General features: G+C 40.4%; 1 protein-coding gene across 1 annotated transcript in view; it reads right to left on the minus strand.

Moving 5' to 3' along the window:
- LOC119474418 overlaps positions 1–23,239 on the minus strand; it is an 813,351-nt gene that overhangs the window by 908 nt on the left and 789,204 nt on the right. The window contains exon 12 of the mRNA XM_037746445.1: positions 1,865–2,194. Coding sequence (XP_037602373.1) covers positions 1,865–2,194 — 330 coding nt within the window. The remainder of the gene's footprint in view (positions 1–1,864; positions 2,195–23,239) is intronic.

Below are 23,239 nucleotides of genomic sequence, written 5' to 3' on the forward strand. Positions count from 1 at the left end.
GCCAAAAACAAAAAAACTAAAAACAAGATGGCGACGGCCAAAAACCAAGATGGCGACGACCAAAGGCCAACTTGGCGACAACCAAAAACCAAATGCGACGGCCAAAAACCAAGATGGTCTCCCTATTCCGGGCGGGTTCCGCAAGTCCGTTGGCTCCGATTCATAAAGTTCTGTGAATCGCTCTTGGTCTGGCCCCTCCCCTGGGACCACTTTACCTAGGGAGACCCTACCAGGAGCTAATGCCCCCGACAACAGAGCTCACAAAAACTAGGGATGTGCATTCCTAGCAAAAATACTATTCCATAATCACTGAGAACTAGTCAATTCTTTTTCAAAAATAATGTTTGTGGGTTTTTGGGGGCTTTTGGACTGAATTTAAATTAAATATTTAATCAATAGTCCATGTCCATGGAGTAGAGAAGAAATTAGCGGTAAAGTTGTGTTGTGTTATTAAATGTACAGTAGTGTCTCAAACACACGCACTCACACTTTTTGCTCTCCCCACTTGTGAAATGAATCCGGCACTCTGTTCAGGATTAGGCATCGTACTGGGGACCGGGGAGACAGGTGATGGAGCGGTTGCCCCTGCCGCCACCGACCTCGGGTATGTGCTAGGCCGTTCAGGTGTAACTGGCACTGCAGCATTTTTCTTGACATAAAAGCAATCAATAGTTCTCTTCATTTTGAATTACCGGTATGTTTTATGGTTGTGATGTCGCTGGAGGAAGAGCGACATAAACACACAGAGACAGACCTTTCAGGTGCACCGGTGCGACCAATGAAAATATTTAGTCGCACTTCGTCAGATTTTTGGTGTCACTCTGGAGCCCTGTGAGGGTGCAGGTCGTATCCACACTGACCCTCCACCACTCTCTACTTTTCCGTTTCGTCTCACTGCGGTTTGCTTTGGTTGACGGATACAGAACGGATATGACGTCACTTTATGATTTTGGACAGCCATGGTAAGGAATTTTATTGAAGTGGTCATTCTCTCAATAAGCAAGTGGAATGGATTTGATAATGAAGCACTGACACAGCGCTTTGAAAACAGCAGCGAGTGGACAGACTGATGCATTGATTTTTGACATGGTAAAAGTGTGGGAGAGGTTTAAAGGTCCTGATACACCAAGCTGATGGTTTGGGGTCGTCGGTGAGCGTCTGTCGGCCTAGGTTTTTTGGTGTATCCCGCACCGTCGGCTCTAGTCTGCCCGTTTCAGAGGTTTTTCGACGGAACCCATTGGTGAGAGAAATCCCTCTGATTGGCTGTTCAGCTTAAACAAATTAGTGCACGAGAAGAGAAACGGAAGTGAGGAAAGCAAGCCAATGAGTAAAATCAAGAGGACACACACAGAAGGCTCTTCTCATTTTTCATCTTCATCTCATCTGATCATTCCAACACACAGATTTTTTTACAGCGACATGAACATCTGGAATGAAGCTAAGTGGTGAGTGAGAGTGGTGTGAAAATGGTCGTCAAACGCTGCTTTGTTTGAGTGCAATGTTTTGGCCAAGTGAAAGGTGACATGAGAAGACGCAACTGGTGGCCTTCATCGCCAATAGTTCTCTGATGTTGGGTTGGTGTGTCTGGGCCTTAATGGCTGTGACGATAAACAAGGACAGCTTTATGGACCTGCTCATAGTGAAATTCCTCACTCAGTTCTCAGAGAACCAGAGTTATCCTGGTAACCAAACATACATTATGTCCTTTGTATGACTTTAGTTACTATATGACATGTGTAACACAATGACAGTAGTCACAGTGTCATTCCAGAAACAACACCATGGACCCTGTTGTCAGCTGATCATTTTCACTCCATTCGGAACAATCACATTTTCCAAACCTGCATGTAAACAGTCAGCTTACCTGCGACAGTGAGAGAGATCAGACGGCTCTCAGACGAGAAGTTATGAGAAAAAACATAGACGTGATAAACACAGCTGTAGCTTCCTTGGTGGGCGGGCTCTGCAGCAGGAAACAGGAAGTGGGCGGAGTGATTGACAGCTGGCTCGGTGTAGTTGAGTGCTGAGGTGGAGGAGTTGAAGTTGAGCTGGAAGGAGCCTCCTGGGTACTGTGGCTGGATGGAGCAGCTGATGGTGAAGGTGAAGTCCCTGAGCACGTGAAACCCCTGCTGCTGGGCCTCGGAGACCCCGTCCACGGAGGAGGACCCAGAGATGTTGGGCTGAAGCAGCAGGTCTGTAAACACAGAGAGATGATTGAGATGATGAAACGTCACGTTCACCCTCCCTTCAACTAAATGGCCTCTAAAAAAGGGTTTGATTTCACCAGTCTGACAAACACAGAGACAGACAGACAGGTGTCAGATGACATGATGTCACTGAAAGGCTTACCTGAGCAGGTGAGATTCAGGATGAGGGGAGAGTAATCCGATGTTGCACACTCCCTCAGAGCAGATCCAGACTGAACACAGTCAGAGCTGATCCTCCACACAGATCTGGATGAGGACTCCATTCTCCATCCTACAGAAACAGCAGAGCCACAGTCCAGTTCTGTACAAAAAATAGTTGCTACCTTCAGGCTCCAGTGAGAGACGTCGCCTGGTCTCCAGTCTCCCTGATGTTTCAGCTCCAGTGTTCCTGCACAGCGACTGTCTCCTCCCACCAACCTGACATCATCAGGCTCTGAACAGAAACAAGAGAGTCATCAGTAAAAGAATAAAGTGAGTTTCATTAGAACAGAAATGAACCAGATCAGAGCTGCAGCTCCTCTTCTACCTGAGCAGGTGAGTCCAACAGCTTTGCCAGGTGAGCAGGTGTTTCTATCTGAGCCTGAGCTTCTACAGTCCAGGAGAGCAGACTCAGTTCCTCCACATTGGAACTCTTTGGTCCACATTGAAGCCTCCACGTCTCCATAGAGCGCCCCCTGGAGGACTGAAGGAGCCCCACAGCCAAGCTCCCTACAGACCACCTCTGCATCCTGCTGGTCAAAGTCAGCTTCACACACTGAGGACCAAGACTGGTTAAACTGGTTCAACTTCACCTCCAGTCTGCCTGAGCACAGACTAGTCCCATTCACCAGCCTGACAGAGTCTGGAGAGATGATAGAAGATAAAATAGAGAAAGATAAAAGACACCAGACAATAAATAAAAAGATGTCATGAAACAACAATTCAGTGATTCAAACTGGACTCAGAACAGTTCCAACATGAATTCATCATTAACAACAGAACACATCTTTTTAATGTCATTGTCATTTATAATGACATCATGTCTTTATCAAACAATAACACAACATCATCATCTGCAGATTTCTCTCTTCTGTTCCTTCTGCTCAGCTACTCCACAATCTTTACTCTCCACACAGAGAAGTTACAAAGTTTTCATTCTTTCTTATTTTTCTGAGAAGATGTGTAACCCAGAATAAAGATCTGATCAGAAAACGATCCCTAAAATCTAAAAGGGATAGGGTCTGGACTCTGTCTTTTTAAGGAGTTTCCCAGGGTGAAGGAGGCCACGTGGGTGTGGAGATACTGACGAGCCCCCGGCTGAGCTGAGCTGCTCAAAGTTGTGGCCAGTAGGTCACTGGTGCCTGTTATGGTGGCAGCTAAAGAAGCTGCTGGTGGAAACCAGTGGCTAAGAAAGCTGTGAAGCTGAAGAAGGAGTACTTTCAGGCTGGTTGCTGGTCAGACCATGGGGACTCCTGAAGCAGCAGACATGTATGTTTCATATATACAGATATATATCTGTATGATTTACGGAGGCAGCAGCTCATCAGACTCCGTCATGGCTGCTGGAGTCAGTCTGCTGCCATTCTAGCTGGTGCATGTGTGTGTCAACCTGGGTACATTACTGTCATAGATGATGTCATAGATGATGTCACTGTAAGGCTTACCTGAGCAGGTGAGATCCTGGATGATGTTAGATTGATGTGAAAGTGTGCACTCCCTCAGAGTAGATACAGACTGAACACAGTCAGGCCTGATCATCCACACAGATATGTGTGAGGACTCCATTGTCCGTTCTACAGAAACAGCAGAGCCACAGTCTAGTTCTCTACAAAAAATAGTTGCTTCCTTCAGGGTCCAGTCAGTGAGAAAGCTATTCACTGGTCTCCAGTCTCCCTGATGTTTCAGCTCCAGTGTTCCTGCACAGTGACTGTCTCCTCCCACCAACCTGACATCATCAGACTCTGAACAGAAACAAGAGAGTCATCAGTAAAAGAAGTGAATTTAATTAAGATCAAACTAAAACTTGATTGATTTTGCTTTAATGATTCTTTATATGTCTTTTCTTTCTCTATTTACTTGTTGAGCTGTGTTCTCCTTCAGCCCGGAGTCCTGAAGAGAAAATGATGAAGCAGCATGATTGGATCACAGCCGTGGACAGAACAAACACTCTCAGGTTGTTTTGAACAGAATTTTCTAGCAGCTCAAAAACACCTCAGTGAACTCACTCTGGAGCCATTTTACCAGTTTAAAGCTGAAGTAGGCAGATTGGAGCAAATATGATTAAAAAAGTTATTTTTACAAAACGGTCGCTATATCGTGACAGTAGTACATGAGACAGGTGTCCTGTAAAAAATCATGTGCCTCTGTGTCCTCCGGTGTCCTCCGGTGCTCCTAGCGGCATCTGCAAGATTTCACATACTGGAGGAAAACAAGCAGTAAGAGCTGACCTGAGGTCTGCTGTCCAGCTGCCGTCTATGAGAGCTGGCTGTCAATCACTCTCAAACTCCGACCAAACGGTCAAACTAGGCAACGCTAATCAAATATGAATCAATATTATGTTACGTTAATGTCTATTTCTCTCCTCAGATGTTTTCAGAATCATCTTGTAGTGCACGGTTTAGCTGTAAAATGAGAAAGTCTGTGACGGAGCACAGCCAATAGAAACACTCTCTCAATGAAATGACCTGTGATTGGTCAAAGTCTCCCGTCACAAGCTGAAGAGATTTTAACGTTTTGTTCTACGACATAAAATACATCATTAAATATCCTGCTCATGAATTTTGAAGCCTTGATGTGTCTTAAAAGATGGTTGCTAACAAGTGGCCAAATGAGACGACTAAACGTCATCACGCCGACTCGTCCTCCTTTACAGTATTGTTGTGTTTATACAGGTGCTCATGTGACCGTGGTGTAGTTCGTTTACAGCCTAACTTTAGCTTTTTACTTCTGGGGATTGCGTTTACACTTCAAAAATCACAAAGTGGAGTTCATTAGTGGAGATTATCTTGCTGAACAAAACATGTACGTATCATAAACGTTTGTTTGCCTCAGAGCTGAGTTTCTGCAATAATCCAAAACTCAATGGAACAATCCCATTGGCTGTTAGTGGAGGGAACCAGAGTGATGCTAACTTCCTGTTGGACTACAGAAATACGTCATCCCTGGAGCTCACTATAGTCTATATGTTACTGTTTATGCTGCAGAGAAGGCCTATTAATCAATCCATCCAGGTTTTCATACGTTTTTGGGATTGTTGCTGTCTAAAATCCCTGATTTCACGGCAGCTTTTCTAAAAAAATTGCATATTTTTAGTTGGGTTTTTTTGGCAAAAAAATTGCAGGAGCAAGTGAAAATTGGACGAATAGTTGTGATTATTTTTCTATATAATTCATAAAAAATCAAAGACAACTTGTTCCAGTGAGAATAAAACCGCAGTGTTTTGAGGGTTATAAGTAACGTTACCAAAAAGGCTCAGCATTACAAAACTTCTTAAAAAATATACTTTATTTGTAAATGAAGAAATGCACCTGGAGGTATTCCACAAAGCTCACAGTCAAAACAGCATCAAACGTTTTACGTCTTTTTGTTGGTGGTTTTACATCTTTGTGGTGGTTTTATATGTCTTTGTGGTGGTTTTTAATGTCTTTGTGGTTGTTTTACGTCTCTTTGTGGTGGTTTTACGTCTCTCTGTGGTGGTTTTACGTCTCTTTGTGGTGGTTTTACGTCTCTTTGTGGTGGGTTTACGTCTCTCTGAGGTGGTTTTACGTCTCTTTGTGGTGGTTTTTCGTTTCTTTTCTGGTGGTTTTATCTCTCTTTGTGGTGGTTTTATGTGTCTTTTTGGTGATTATATCTGTCTTTGTGGGGGTTTTATGTGTCTTTGTGGTGGTTTTATATGTCTTTGTGGTGGTTTTACGTCTCTTTGTGGTGGTTTTACGTGTGTTTGTGGTGGTTTTTCGTGTCTTTTCTGGTGTCTTTATCTGTCTTTGTGGTGGTTTTATGTGTCTTTTTGGTGATTGTATCTGTCTTTGTGGGGGTTTTATATATCTTTGTGGTGGTTTTATGTCTGTGGTGGTTTTTAATGTCTTTGTGGTCGTTTTTAATGTCTTTGTGGTGGTTTTACGTCTCCTTATGGTGGTTTTACGTGTCTTTGTGGTGGTTTTTCGTGTCTTTTCTGGTGGTTTTATCTGTCTTTGTGGTGGTTTTATGTGTCTTTTTGGTGATTGTATCTGTCTTTTACAGGGGTTTTATGTGCCTTTGTTGTGGTTTAATGTGTCTTTGTGGTGGTTTTACGTGTGTTTGTGGTGGTTTTACGTGTCTTTGTGGTGGTTTTATGCGTCTGTCATGGTTTTATGTATCTTTGTGGTGGTTTTTAGTGTCTTTGTGGTGGATTTATATCTTTTTGTGGTGGTTTTTAGTGTCTTTTTGGTGGTTTTATGTCTTTTTGTGGTGGTTTTACTTGTCTTTGTTGTGTTTTTACTTCTCTTTGTTCTGGTTTTACATCTCCTTGTGGTGTTTTTTAGTGTCTTTGTGGTTGTTGTATGTGTCTTGGTCATGGTTTTGCGTCTTGTTGTGGTGGTTACATGTCTTTTTCTGTTGGTTTCACCTGTGTTTGTAATGGTTTTACGTCTCCTTGTGGTGGTTTTACGTGTCTTTGTGGTGGTTTTTCGTGTCTTTTCTGGTGGTTTTATCTGTCTTTGTGGTGGTTTTACTTGTCTTTGTTGTGTTTTTACTTCTCTTTGTTCTGGTTTTACATCTCTTTGTGGTGGTTTTTAGTGTCTTTGTGGTTGTTGTATGTGTCTTGGTCATGGTTTTGCGTCTTGTTGTGGTGGTTATATGTCTTTTTCTGTTGGTTTCACCTGTGTTTGTAATGGTTTTATGTCTCATTGTGGTGGTTTAATGTGATTTTATAGTGGTCTTAAATCTCTTGGTGGTGGTTTTACATGTGTTTGTGATGGTTTTACGTCTGGTGGTTTTACTGGTCTTTCTGGTGGTTTTACTTGTCTCTATGGTGGTTTTATGTGTCTTTGTGGTGGTTTTACCTTTCTATGTAATGGTTTTATGTCTCATTGTGGTAGTTTTACGTGTCTTTGTGGTGGTTTTACGTCTCTTTGTGGTGGTTTTACGTGTGTTTGTGGTGGTTTTTCGTGTCTTTTCTGGTGGTTTAATGTGTCTTTGTGGTGGTTTTATGTATCTTTTTGGTGATTGTATCTGTCCTTGTGGTGGTTTTTAATGTCTTTGTGATTGTTTTTAATATCTTTGTGAAGGTTTAACGTCTCTTTGTGGTGGTTTTACGTATCTTTGTGGTGGTTTTTCGTGTCTTTTCTGGTGGTTTTATCTGTCTTTGTGGTGGTTTTATGTGTCTTTTTGGTGATTGTATCTATCTGTGGGGGTTTTATGTGTCTTTGTTGTGGTTTAATGTGTCTTTGTGGTGGTTTTACGTGTGTTTGTGGTGGTTTTACGTCTCTTTGTGGAGGTTTTATGTGTCTTTGTGGTGGTTTTACATATCTTCGTGGTAGTTTTACGTGTCTTTGTGGTGGTTTTATGTCAGTTTGTGGTGGTTTTACCTATTTTTGTGTTGGTTTTTTACGTGTTTTTGTGGTGGTTTTATGTCAGTTTGTGGTGGTTTTACGTGTGTTTGTGGTGGTTTTACGTGTCTTTGTGGTGGTTTTATGTGTCTGTCATGGTTTTATGTATCTTTGTGGTGGTTTTTAGTGTCTTTGTGGTGGTTTTATGTCTTTGTGGTGGTTTTTAGTGTCTTTGTGGTGGTTTTATGTCTTTTTGTGGTGGTTTTACTTGTCTTTGTTGTGTTTTTACTTCTCTTTGTTCTAGTTTTACATCTCTTTGTGGTGGTTTTTAGTGTCTTTGTGGTTGTTGTATGTGTCTTGGTCATGGTTTTGCGTCTTGTTATAGTGGTTATATGTCTCTTTCAGGTGGTTTTACCTGTGTTTGTAATGGTTTTATGTCTCATTGTGGTGGTTTAATGTGATTTTATAGTGGTCTTAAATCTCTTGGTGGTGGTTTTACATGTGTTTGTGATGGTTTTACGTCTGGTGGTTTTACTGGTCTTTCTGGTGGTTTTACTTGTCTCTATGGTGGTTTTATGTGTCTTTGTGGTGGTTTTACCTGTTTATGTAATGGTTTTATGTCTCATTGTGGTAGTTTTACATGTCTTTGTGGTGGTTTTACGTCTCTTTCTGGTGGTTTTATGTGTCTTTCTGGTGATTTTACCTGTCTTTGTAACGGTTTTATGTCTCATTGTTTGGTTTAATGTGTCTTTGTGGTGGTTTTATGTGTCTTTTTGGTGATTGTAACTGTCTTTGTGGGGGTTTTATATGTCTTTGTGGTGGTTTTATATGTCTTTGTGGTGGTTTTTAATGTCTTTGTGGTCGTTTTTAATGTCTTTGTGATGGTTTTACGTCTCCTTGTGGTGGTTTTACGTGTCTTTGTGGTGGTTTTTCGTGTCTTTTCTGGTGGTTTTATCTGTCTTTGTGGTGGTTTTACTTGTCTTTGTTGTGTTTTTACTTCTCTTTGTTCTGGTTTTACATCTCTTTGTGGTGGTTTTTAGTGTCTTTGTGGTTGTTGTATGTGTCTTGGTCATGGTTTTGCGTCTTGTTGTGGTGGTTATATGTCTCTTTCTGGTGGTTTTACCTGTGTTTGTAATGGTTTTATGTCTCATTGTGGTGGTTTAATGTGATTTTATAGTGGTCTTAAATCTCTTGGTGGTGGTTTTACATGTGTTTGTGATGGTTTTACGTCTGGTGGTTTTACTGGTCTTTCTGGTGGTTTTACTTTTCTCTATTGTGGTTTTAAGGTCTTTGTGGTGGTTTTACCTGTCTATGTAATGGTTTTATGTCTCATTGTGGTAGTTTTACGTGTCTTTGTGGTGGTTTTATGTGTCTTTCTGGTGATTTTACCTGACTTTGTAACGATTTTATGTCTCATTGTGTTGGTTTAATGTGTCTTTGTGGTGGTTTTATTTTTCTTTGTGTTGGTTTTACATCTGGTGGTTCTACCTTTTCTTTCTGGTGGTTTTACATGTCTCTGTGGTGGTTTTATGTGTCTTTGTGGTGGTTTTACGTGTCTTTGTTGTATTTTAAAGTGTCTTTGTGGTGGTTTTACGTTTGGTGGTTTTTCGGGTCTTTGTGGTGGTTTTACGTGTCCCTGTGGTGGTGTAATGTCTCTTTGAGGTGGTTTTTAGTGTCTTTGTGAAGGTTTTACGTCTCCTTGCGGTGGTTTATTTCAGTTTTTGGTGGTTTTACGGCTCTTTGTGGTGATTTTAGTGTCTGTGGTGGTTTCACATGTCTTTGTTGTGGTTTTACGTCTCTTTTTGGTGTTTTTTTGTGTCTTTATGTTGTTTTTTAGTGTGTTTGTGGTGGTTGTATGTGTCTGTGGTGGTTTGACGTCTCTTTCTGGTGGTTTTACATGTCTTTGCCGTGGCTTTACATCTCGTTGTGGCGCTTTTAATGTCTCTCTATGGTGGTTTTATGTCTCGTTGTGGTGGTTTTATGTCTCTTTGTAGTGGTTTTGCACCTCTTCGTGGTAATTTTTTGTTTCTTTATTGCCTTTTGGGAGTCACTGTTGTAGTTTTAAAGTTCTTTATGGTTTTTTGTAGTCTTTTTATCACTGTCTTTGCTTTTGTTAAATCAGTCCATTAAAGTGGCAGTAGGCAGTATATTTTTGGAATCATTGGGCAAAAATTCCATAATAACCTTTCAGCATATTGTAATTCAAGTGTTCTGAGAGAAAACTAGACTTCTGCACCTCCTCATGGCTCTGTTTTCAGGCTTTAGAAAATCTAGCCTGTGACGGGAGACTTTGACCAATCACAGGTCATTTCATTGAGAGAGCATTCCAATTGGCTGTGTTCCGGTCATGTGACCGGTACTTGGCGTTCCTTCGCCATATTTCACAATGGCTCAAACTTTCTCATTTTACAGCTAAACCGTGCACTACAAGATGATTCTGAAAACATCTGAGAAGAGAAATAGACATTAACGTAACATAATATTGATTCATATTTGATCAGCGCGGCCTAGTTTGACCGTTTGGTCGTAGTTCGCGAGTGATTGACAGCCGGCTCTTATAGATAGCAGCTGGACAGCAGACCTCAGATCAGCTCTTACTGTTTCTATTCCTCCGGTCTGTGAAATCTTGCAGATGCCGTTAGGAGCACTGGAGGACACCGGAGGACAAAGAGGAACATGAATTTTTTCCGTTTTATAAAAATAACTTTTTTTAATCACATTTGCTCCAATCTGCCTACTTCAGCTTTAAAGGTGATAATGACATTGTGTGAACTGGAGTTTAAAGGTGCTAAATGTGATATTGGGAGCGTTTCTATTTCCTCCGCGCAGCCGCCAACATGGCGACAGCTGCCCCGGGCGGCTCGCTGCTAACGGTGCTAACAGTGTAAACAATGGCAACACTTCTGACAGAGCGACATTACTCCTCTATATCTTTACATAGACAATAGTTGTTTGATGCTATATTAAAGCTCTGAATTTCCTAAGCATCTTTAACTTCTCTGACCTGCATTTCTGTGAAACTGATCTTTAACTTGATAAGAAGTTGTTGACAGACTACATATCATGTTACTGTGGTTTCTGTTACCATGACAACCATAGGCCTGTTTCACATAACCAATTAAACGGATTAAGCCGGGGTTTTCCAGTTATCCTGGCTCAGTTTAGCCTTGACTCGGTTTCACGACTGAGTGGCACATTAGTTACCATGGAGATTGATTCTGTGCAGCTAGCCTGCTCCAGACCAGGCTAACAGCCAGGCTTAATTTATCCTGGTGTCTTATCTGTTCAGTCAGCAGTCACTCCGATCAGAAACCAGTGTGTGTTTTACAGTTAGTCCATGACCTTATGCATGTATTTTGCCTTATTTTTATTAGCCTGCATTAAAATACAATTTTTTAATGCAGGCTAATACAAATAAGTACAAACTGAAAACATACCATCATTCAGTTAAGAACTTTATTTTAACATTGTGATCATCATTCATTTTTATTTTTATAATCATTCATGTGATAATCATTATTATATTGTTATATTGTATTTATGAAGACTGCTGTTCATTTTATTGTTAGAGGTTTGATGAATATATTATTGATTAGAAATGGCTGCTAAAGTTCACTGGACCAGTAACTTTATAGTGTACTTTATATTCATGAAACAACAGGGAGAGGACACCACCATGCTTTGAACTTTTATTTTTCTTGGATCACTGGTCTGCTGGGAGAGAAACACAGCAATGATTAATACATCTTGTTACTGTGTATACTGACAGTGTACATTGAAATGATCACTTCCTTCTCTTTCTAATCCCCTCAGTATGTATCGTTCAGTGTGTGCTGTACAGACATCTGACAGTTTGTGAATTCTGTAAAACACATATCAGTTCTTAACTCTGCATGGTGTGGATGTCCTACACTCACTACGATGCCAGGCTGCTTTCAGACTGTACAGTATCTGGGTTCTGTTAAAAATGATGTTTTCTGTGAGCACCACATCACTGACTTCTTATCCATTATGGACTAAATAAGTATTCCCATTGACATAGGCTACATCCAGCTTTCTTTCTTTCTATCTATATAAATAATGGTAGTAATGGGGCAATCCATGCACAATTCCTGCTGTACTAATTAATGTGTTTTAAAGAATTACAGCACACACTTAAAAAACAAATATAGTTTGCAGAGGTGCAAATATCAATGAAAAAAGTGATTTATTTAAAAAGAGTCGACGTTTAAAACCACAAAAAACCCTGCAGGGCTTGGACCGAGATATGGAGATAAAAAGGAAGACATTGAGGAAATTAGAAAGAGAAGTAAGTGATCATTCCAGTGCACACTATAAGCATGTACAGTATGTAACATAATGTATTAATCATTGTTATATATATATATGTCGTATTCTAGCATTGTGGATTAGTGGTTGTAATTAATCTTCATAGTAAATTTCCTAAATAATATATTAACTTCCACCGCTCACTTTAAAGGTGAAGTGACAGTAACTCCTTGAATGGTTTAATTATGACGGTTTCAGTTAACAGCAGTGGTGAGTGAATGTAACGTTATGGGCTATTGTTAGGCTACTTACGCATTGAGTCGGTCCGCTATTGTCTGCCACGTTTTTATCTCGCTGTTTTATTACAGCAGCCGACAGCCGTGTCTCCTTTTCTACATATTATATGCTTAACTTCCTCGTAATCTTCCAGTAAAAGCTGTTTCTCACTGGGTTTAAAGTAGGGATCGACCGATTATCGACCTGGCCGATATTCAGCATTTTGACGATTATTGGTATCGGCAATTTTTTTAACCGATAAAATTAATTAATTTATAAATGCGCTACTTTGGCTCTGATCAGCCTCCTCTCTGTGTCAGCCTGCTGTCAGCACTCTCCACTTTGCAGTCTAGCTCAATGTCCCGCCCACAGCACTATCTAATTGGTTACACGCCATGAGCAATAGCCAATCAACACTGAGGGTTACCGTGCCTCAGACGTGCAGACAAAAACAGACAGATGGAGCTGCTCCGGTGAGCGGAGCCGTGTCCTCTCGGTAAGACGGAAGATATTGTTGTGTAAGTTCCAATAAACATCCCAATCCTCTATGCTGAAGTTGCAGAAACACCACGATCTTAAGATCTATTTATATGCTGACAAGCATGTCCAGTTTACCAGTTACACACTGGAACTGAAACCTGTTTTAGCTTCTGATTTGTGAACGTAACATTACTCGCCCGTATGAGTCGGCATTTTTACATGAACGTTTACATGAACAACGTGAGCTGATGTGGAGCGTCGTAGAGCTTGAATGTAATAGCCAACGTCAATACGTTCATTTGTTGATCCATAATTTAGCCAGCTGACGAGCAACACAATTGATCAGCTGGTCCTCTCAGTCTCAACCAGGACTAACGTTACTAACTAACGTTACTGACTAACGTTACTGACTAACATTACTAACTAACGTTACTGACTAACGTCACTGACTAACGTTAGTAACGTTACTAACTAACATTACTGACTAACGTTACTAACGAACGTTACTAACTAACGTTACTGAGTCTGTCCTGAAGCAGCTCTGACTTTTGACAGTAGTGTTATAATATCAGTAATATGTAATGTGATATATGATGAAAAGTTAAAGGCTTTATGAATAAATAGAAAGCAGTACCGGTCACATTTTCCTGTTAGAGAGGCCGAGTTTAATGTTGAATAGTCACTTGTATTGCTATTGGACATATCCAGTTCTAGTAATCATTGGTCATGAAGTATTCTAGTTTCTAGGAGGAGCAGAAGCCGTCTCACTGGAGAACAGGCTGAGCAACTCTGCTTTCTGCACCACAGTCTGCTGCCGCTGAATGGAGACTCAAACTTCAGCACAAATTTAAGTTTTGCTAGTTTTATTTATTTTTACACTTTATAAAACTTCAGAGAGATATTGTTTATTTATTTATTACAATTTTCAGTTTAACTTTATAAGAAGCTGGGAGCTCCCTGCACTTTTTGTTTTAAGATAATGTTGAAAAGTTCTCTTTTAATTAAACATATGCTTTAATGCATTTCAATGAAGTTTTTTGTTATTCCCAGTTTTGACACCAAGATTTTAATTTGTACTGCAAATGTATATCGGTTCAAAATATCGGTTATCGGTCTCCTTGATTACTAATAATCGGAATCGGTATCGGTCCTGAAAAAAACATATCGGTCGATCCCTAGTTTAAAGTACGCAGAACGCATTTACTCCATTTCAGCATCAGTAAATCTGAGATCGACCTCGTGGTCTATTGAGGAAAGTAGTGAACGTGCATCTACCAGAATTACTTACACCTGGCTCAACCTAGTCTCTCCTCTTCAGCCTGGCTTGGCCTGTGTGAAACCAATTAAGCCAGGATGAACTGACTAGACTAGGTCAACCCTCGCTTTCTCTCTTATCCTGGATGTCTTTATTCTGCTTTTGTGAAACAGGCCCCAGGGCAGGCTGAGATAGCTATATCAGATTAATGCTCTCAGTGGGTTCTTATTATTTCCTGAAGATCTGTTAAAATCAGCAGAGAGTCATTCAGTATGTCGTCTCCTTGTTCATCTACTGTTTAAGAGAGGCTTGTACGTGAATGGATTGGTCCATCAGATCATTACTGAATATAGTTACATTGATTGGATGTTGAATAATAGATTAATAATTGACTAAAAGAAGAACAGAATAAAAAACGTAATGTTGGTGTGTGTGATCAGTTTGTTCTCTGATTTAAAGATCAATAGAAATATGTGAATAATAACACATCATGTTTAAAGCAGAGTCCTACCTGAGCTCCACAGCAACAGCATCAGCACCAACAGGTGATCCATGACGTCCAGGTAGACCGTCTCTCTGCTCTGATCATCACATGTGCTGTCCTCAGTGTATATCTGCGTACAGGAAGAGGTGGAGCTTCACTGGAATATATCTGATAATAGTTTTACAGTGAAGAGTCCTCGTATGACCGAGTCTCATCAGTGTTTCCAGGCCCTCATTCATTTCCCCTCAGCCGTCGGTATTACGTAACAGAAAACGTCACACAGAGGCCACTTGGAGAGCACAGGGAAAGTGGATTAAAATGTAACACACCTGGCCTTGAACACTTTCAGCCCCATCCACAAATCATCAGGAATACCTGCAGAAACGTTTCCTTTAAGTACATTTGACTACAAATTTATACTTTTACTTTAAGTACTTTAAGAACATTTTACTGCACAATAAATACTTTTACTTCGCTCACAATCCGGCTACAAAGGATAGGAGAGGGAAGAGGAGAGAGAAGAAGAGAGAGAAGAGGAGAGAGAAGAGGAGAGGGAAGAGGAGAGAGAAGAGGAGAGAGAAGAGGAGAGAGAAGAAGAGAGGGAAGAGGATAGAGAAGAGGAGAGAGAAGAGGAGAGAGAAGAAGAGAGAAGAAGAGAGAGAAGAGGAGAGAGAAGAGGAGAGGGAAGAGGAGAGAGAAGAGGAGAGGGAAGAGGAGAGAGAAGAGGAGAGAGAAGAAGAGAGGGAAGAGGATAGAGAAGAGGAGAGAGAAGAGGAGAGGAGAGGGCAGAGGGAAGAAGAGCGAGAAGAGGAGAGAGAAGAAGAGAGAGAAGAGGAAGAAGAAGAGTAGAGAGAAGAAAGGGGAGAAGAAGAGAGAGAAGAGGAGAGAGAAGAGGAGAGAAAAGAAAGGAGAGAAGAAGAGAGAGAAGAGGATAGAGAAGAAGAGAGAAGAGGAAGGAGAAGAGTAGAGAGAAGAAAGGGGAAAAGGAGAGAGAAGAGGAGAGAGAAGAAGAGAGAGAAGAGGAGAGAGAAAAAAGGAGGGAATAGAAGAGGAGAGGGAAGAGGAGAGAGAAGAGGAAAGAGAAGAGGAAGGAGAAGAGGAGAGGGAAGAGGAGACAGAAGAGGAGAGAGAAGAGGAGAGAGAAGGAGAGAGGGAATAGAAGAGGAGAGGGAAGAGGAGAGGGAAGAAGAGAGGGAAGAGGAGAGGGAAGAGGAGAGGGAAGAGGAGAGAGAAGAGGAGAGGGAAGAAGAGAGAGAAGAAGAGAGGGAAGAGGAGAGGGAAGAGGAGAGGAGAGAAGAGGAGAGAGAAGAGGAGAGAGAAGAAGAGAGAGAAGAAGAGAGGGAAGAAGAGAGAGAAGGAGAGAGAAGAGGAGAAAGAAGAGGAGAGGGAAAAAGAGAGGAAAGAAGAGAGAGAAGGAGAGAGAAGCAGAGAGAGAAGAAGAGAGGTAAAGATCCTCCTCTGATGGGTCAGAGAGATTCCTGCTGAGACAACATATTACTGTAATATCTGGAGGGAGATCAGTCCACTGTTTAGTTGCTGTAACTGAAAAAGCAGTTTGCGTAAATGTTGTGGATCAATGTTTTATATTTCCCGTCTCTCCTCGTTGATCATCCTGTTTGTCTCACGTCACTATGAGCTGTTAGAATAAATAGTTTAAACCTGCAGTATCTGATAAAGGAAACAAACAGAACATAAACAACTAAATCAAAGTTGTATTGTTAGATAATATTGTAATAGTGGTACCAGTTCGTTTTTTTGTCCAGTGCTTTAAGAGCTGGTTTAAAGGTTGCAGCCTGGCCTAGCCTACTGCTAGATACATGCTTTAACCGTCACATACTACATACTACTGAGGAACGCAGTATGCAGAATGTACTGTATACTGTTTACTGCATACTGCGTACTACTGAGGAAGTATGCAGTATGTAATGCATACTGCATACTATTGAGGAATGCAGTATGCAGAATGAACTGTATAGTGCATACTACTGAGGAAGTATGCAGTATAAACTGTATAACTGCATACTGCATACTACTGAGGAACGCAGTATGCAGAATGTACTGTATACTGCGTTCATCAGGAGTATGTAGTAAGCGGTTTGGAATACATTCTATATAGTGTGACTGTAAAATGTGAAGTTTGCTCCGTTTCACCTGCTGTGTTTGTGATACGAGGTGTGTTTAAGGTCCGTTGGAAAGCTTGGAATTTCTAGTTTACAACGATATCAAGCATGATATTGTAGAATCATAAGGAAATTATCACAGACCTTTTGACCACAACTTGTTCTTATATTTACGAAGTTTATTTCTGTACGACTTTATTGTTAAAATACTTCGTAATAAGACATAGTTAGTACGACATACACTTGGGTCACAGATTCGGAAAGCTTGAGACGTCAGCTTTTCAAAACGGTATGGCATGCATATGTTCTATAGATCATCTTCCATCGCAACTTTTGTGTAACTATGCAACAGGGTACGACCCGTCTCGATCCGGTACGGGGTCCATCGGGCTTAGACAATAGTTGTTTGATGCTTTATATTAATGCTCTGAATTTCGTAAGCACCTTTAACTTCTCTGACCTGCATTTCTGTGAAACTGATCTTTAACTTGATAAGAGGTTGCTGACAGACTTATTATGGCACTGCGGTTTCTGTTACCATGACCACCAGGGCAGGCTGAGATGTCCTCATCAGATTAATGCTCAGTGGGTTTTTATTATTTCCGGTAGATGTGTTGAAATCAGCAGAGAGTTTATCAGTGTCTCATCTTTTAAATATAAAAACATAATTTAAGGCGGTAAGCACCCAGAGCATAAATCCAGCTGTCTTCCTGCAGTTTAAACTGTGTTGATTTTAGTCTGGATTTACCGCTCACTTTTAAGGTGAAGTGACAGTAACTCCTTGAATGGTTTAATGATGACGGTTTCAGTTAACAGCAGTGGTGAGTGAATGTAACGTTATGGGCTATTGTTAGGCTACTTATGCATTGAGTCGGTCCTCCATTGTCTGCCACGTTTTTATCTCGCTGTTTTATTACAGCAGCCGACAGCCGTGTCTCCTTTTCTACATATTATATGTTTAACTTCCTCGTAATCTTCCATTAAAAGCTGTTTCTCACTGGGTTTAAAGTAGGGATCGACCGATTATCGGCCTGTCCGATATTATCGGCCGATATTCAGCATTTTGCAGATTATCAGTGTCAGCATTTATTTTAACCGATAACCAATAAAATTAATTAATTTATAAATGCGCTACTTTGGCTCTGATCAGCCTCCTCTCTGTGTCAGCCTGCTGTCAGCACTCTCCACTGTGCAGTCTAGCCCAATGTCCCGCCCACAGCACTATCTAATTGGTTACACGCCATGAGCAATAGCCAATCATCACTGAGGGTTACCGTGCCTCAGACATGCAGACAAAAACAGACAGAGGGAGCTGCTCCGGTGAGCGGAGCCGTGTCCTCTCGGTAAGACGGAAGATATTGTTGTGTAAGTTCCAATAAACATCCCAATCCTCTATGCTGAAGTTGCAGAAACACCACGATCTTAAGATCTATTTATATGCTGACAAGCATGTCCAGTTTACCAGTTACACACTGGAACTGAAACCTGTTTTAGCTTCTGATTTGTGAACGTAACATTACTCGCCCGTATGAGTCGGCATTTTTACATGAACGTTTACATGAACAACGTGAGCTGATGTGGAGCGTCGTAGAGCTTGAATGTGATAGCCAACGTCAATACGTTCATTTGTTGATCCATAATTTAGCCAGCTGACGAGCAAAACAATTGATCAGCTGGTCCTCTCAGTCTCAACCAGGACTAACGTTACTAACTAACGTTACTGACTAACGTTACTGACTAACATTACTAACTAACGTTACTGACTAACGTCACTGACTAACGTTAGTAACGTTACTAACTAACATTACTGACTAACGTTACTAACGAACGTTACTAACTAATGTTACTGAGTCTGTCCTGAAGCAGCTCTGACTTTTGACAGTAGTGTTATAATATCAGTAATATGTAATGTGATATATGATGAAAAGTTAAAGGCTTTATGAATAAATAGAAAGCAGTACCGGTCACATCTTGCTGTTAGAGAGGCCGAGTTTAATGTTGAATAGTAACTTGTATTGCTATTGGATGATCCAGTTCTACTAATCATTGGTCATGAAGTATTCTAGTTTCTAGGAGGAGCAGAAGCCGTCTCACTGGAGAACAGGCTGAGCAACTCTGCTTTCTGCACCACAGTCTGCTGCTGCTGAATGGAGACTCAAACTTCAGCACAAATTTAAGTTTTGCTAGTTTTATTTATTTTTACACTTTATAAACTTCAGAGAGATATTGTTTATTTATTTATTACAAGTTTCAGTTAACTTTATAAGAAGCTGGGAGCTCCCTGCACTTTTTGTTTGAAGATAATGTTGAAAAGTTCTCTTTTAATTAAACATATGCTTTAATGCATTTCAATGAAGTTTTTTGTTATTCCCATTTTTGACACCAAGATTTTAATTTGTACTGCAAGTGTATATCGGTAAGATAAGAGAGAAGAGGAGAGGGAAGAGGAGAGAGAAGAAGAGAGAGAAAAGAAGAGAGAAGAGGAGAGAGAAGGAGAGAGAAGGAGAGAGAAGAAGAGAGGTAAAGATCCTCCTCTGATAGGTCAGAGAGATTCCTGCTGAGACAACATATTACTCTAATATTTGTAGGGAGATCAGTCCACTGTTTAGTTGCTGTAACTGAAAAAGCAGTTTGAGTAAATGTTGTGGATCAATGTTTTATATTTCCCGTCTCTCCTCGTTGATCATCCTGTTTGTCTCACGTCACTATGAGCTGTTAGAATAAATAGTTTAAACCTGCAGTATCTGATAAAGGAAACAAACAGAACATAAACAACTAAATCAAAGTTGTATTGTTAGATAATATTGTAATAGTGGTACCACAACTTGTTCTTATATTTACGAAGTTTATTTCTGTACGACTTTATTGTTAAAATACTTCGTAATAAGACATAGTTAGGACGACATACACTTGGGTTACAGATTCGGAAAGCTTGAGACGTCAGCTTTTCAAAACGGTATGGCATGCATATGTTCTATAGATCATCTTCCATCGCAACTTTTTTGTAACTATGCAACAGGGTACGACCCGTCTCGATCCGGTACGGGGTCCATCGGGCTTAGACAATAGTTGTTTGATGCTTTATATTAATGCTCTGAATGTCATAAGCACCTTTAACTTCTCTGACCTGCATTTCTGTAAAACTGATCTTTAACTTGATAAGAAGTTGTTGACAGACTTATTATGGTACAGTGGTTTCTGTTACCATGACAACCAGGGCAGGCTGAGATGTCCTCATCAGATTAATGCTGTCAGTGGGTTTTTATTATTTCCGGTAGATGTGTTGAAATCAGCAGAGAGTTTATCAGTGTCTCATCTTTTAAATATAAAAACATAATTCAAGGTGGTAAGCACCCACAGCATAAATCCAGCTGTCTTCCTGCAGTTTAAACTGTGTTGATTTTAGTCTGGATTATGACCGTAACTTCTTTGTATTCGTGTAATATTATCATTCGATCTGAACACTCAGCTCTGATTGGTCAGTAGGCGGTGCTTTCATACGAGTTGATCTCTTATCTGGAACATAACCTGCTCTGGAGCAGGTTAGCTGCTCAGCGCAAGTTACCACAGCGATTCACCCCGGTAAGAAGAGAACCAGAGTTAACCCTGAAGTTACCTCGCTAACACCAAATCCTGCTTCGTAGTACAGGCCCCAGGTAGGCTGCATGTCCACTGACCTGCTGTCAATGACTTCACCTGCTGTTTCCAGACCAGTGAAGATTCAGCGTGTGACGGTATGTGCTATGTAGCCTATAGATGGGAGGATGTGATTATGATTGTATAATCAGCCTGATCAATATACTCGAAACTCAATATACATTTGAGAAAATGAGGATCCAAATTTTGCGTATAAGGGGAATAAATGCACTTTTTCTCTAATTAATTGAATACCCAGATATACTACCAAAACAGTTGATTAGTGAAAGGAGTGGAGGGAGTGATGAAGGGGGGTCCAACAAGAAAATCAACAAGTCATCCGCATAAAGAGATAAGTTACATTCAATATTCCCAATTAACGATTCCCTTGATAGCTATATGCTTCCTTATACTGATAACCAAAGGCTCAAGAGCTAACGTGACCAGCAGGAGACTGGCACAGCAACCCTGCCGTGTCCCCGCTTAAAGGTCCCATATCATGCTCATTTTCAGGTTCATACTTGTATTTTGTGTTTCTACTAGAACATGTTTACATGCTGTAATGTTAAAAAAAACTTCATTTTCCTCATACTGTCGGCCTGAATATGCCTGTATTTACCCTCTGTCTGAAATGCTCCGTTTTAGCACAGGACTTAAGCCTGCTTTATAATATAAAAACATGAAAATCTCACTTTTGTAAAATATGGGACCTTTAAGGTTAAAAAGTGATGACCTATTACCATTAGTTAGAAGATGTAGGGCAGGCATAGAGCGTCTTGATGAGTGATAAGAAAAATTCACCAAATGTCTGAGAGCGGCGTGCATATATCTCCATTCAATCTGATCAAATGCATGTTCTGCATCAAGTGAGATAACTACAGGCTCATCGTTAACTTTATGTTTAGAATACATTATATTAAATAATCTCTGGTGTGTTGAAAAAAGAAAATCTACCAGACTCAAAACCATTCTGATCAGGATGTATAAGAGATGAAATATGACCGCCTAGTCTAGTGGCCAGCATCTTTACTACCACTTTCTTTTTTTTTTTTTTTTAAAGTTATTTTTTTGGGGGCATTTTCCATTTTTATGACAGGACAGTGGATAGAGTCTTGAAAGTGGGGAGAGAGAGAGTGGATGCGGAAAGGGCCACAGGCCAGATTCGAACCCGGGCCGCCGCGGTCAGGGTCTGGGTATCATCGGATATTCCGTTTTTCCTTTGGAATTCAGAAAGGAAAAAACTTTTTTTTATTTTTTCGTTTTAAACCAAAAACCAGAAAACGGCCTTTTTCTCGTTTTTCGTTTCTCAATCAAAAAATGAAAAACGAACCCAAACCGGGCCGTTTGTTTGTTTTTGCGAATTCCTTTTCTCATTATTCGTTTTTAATTGAAGAACGGAAGTCACGTGGGTTTTTCGTTTTTTCGTTTTAAACCACAAACGAAAAACGGAATCACGTGGTGCTCTGTTTGTTTTTTGTTTCCAAACGAAAAACGAAAAAAACAAATTAAAAAAACAATCCGATTTAGTTTCTTCAAGTTTCTTTCTGTCATTTTCTCTTCTGAATCGAAGTGCGGAGAACGGCAGTCACGTGACCAGGAAGTGAAGGCAAACATGTCAAAATAAAAGCCAAGAAGATAGTGTGGTCATATTATAAAAGTGTAACATTATTTAAGCACATGATCAAAGTAACAGTAGAAGATAAATAGGCTAAATAAATACACAAATAAATACATACATAGATATTTTTTTGTTTTGTTCTTTTCATTAACACATGAATGTCTTTTATCCAAAAAGTGTGTGATAAATTACAGGGAGGGTCTCTACAGATGTTATACAACAGGGAGGGTCTCTACAGATATTATTCAGAACTCTCACATAATTGACAATTTTCTCAATCACACTCTTACTATGGGCTGTTTCTTTCTGTCGGCAGGTGAGAAGCACTATGTGGCTACTCCTTTCAACACACCTGACACTTCCACCTGATCCTTTTACTCCATTAGGAAGACTGTAGCCGAGTAGTTCTACTTCATGATAATGCTGATTTTTCAACCAGCGATTATGACATTAATGCCAGCTAGACAGAATAAAGCTCTGTCTGTCATGACAATAGCACTGTACTGAAGGCCACTTCATCACTCCAGATACTGTAGATTTAACAGATACCTGCTGTCTTCAGAAGGCTGTAAAGAGTCACCCGAGTAAAGGAAAGGCCTTCAGTACAGTTCTATTGTCATGACAGACAGAGCTTTATTCTGTCTAGCTGGCATTAATGTCATAACCACTGGTTGAAAAATCTGCATTATCATGATGTCGAACAAATTAAGTAAAATTACATATTATACCAAATAGGCTAGAAATGATTGAAAAGCATCATAAACCACCAAACAGAATACAGAAAGTTAGTGATTTCAGTTTTTTAGTGAACTCAGGCTGATTAATCCTCATATTAGACTATGATGTCTGAAGGTTGACAAACATGCTGATCAACCATACTTATCTATCATTGACCATGATTATTGACTTGACTTTTCATCTATAAAGGCGTCAAAATTGAAAATTTGACTGAAAAGAAAATCCTTGGGGATTGAGGAGTGGTGACCTCTGACCCCTACGGTGGGTAACGTCACAGAAGGCCTACTCATAAAATGCACTGACTTCACTGATACCGAATCTCCCTCCAAACTAAATTGTAAAGCTGACGGCCCCTCAATATGATCTGATCAATACAATACAATCAAACCTTATTGTCCACCAGGATGGAAATTTGTCTTCAGCTCACAAAACACAGAAAACAACAAACATTAAAAACCAGACAGCAGTTAGTAAAAAACAAAGACAGGTTATGTTACACATTAAAACAGTTCATGTCAGTGTCTGTGGCTCAGATCTGCTCAGTCACTGTGTTGAGTTAAGAATATTGATGGCATTTGGGATGAAAGACTTTTTAAACACATGTTTAGTTGCCAGAGGGGCTCTATAGCGCCTCCCGACTGGCTGCAGAGAG

Source organism: Sebastes umbrosus, chromosome 16 (assembly GCF_015220745.1).
Source record: "Sebastes umbrosus isolate fSebUmb1 chromosome 16, fSebUmb1.pri, whole genome shotgun sequence".
In the NCBI taxonomy this organism is placed as follows: Eukaryota; Metazoa; Chordata; class Actinopteri; order Perciformes; family Sebastidae; genus Sebastes; species Sebastes umbrosus.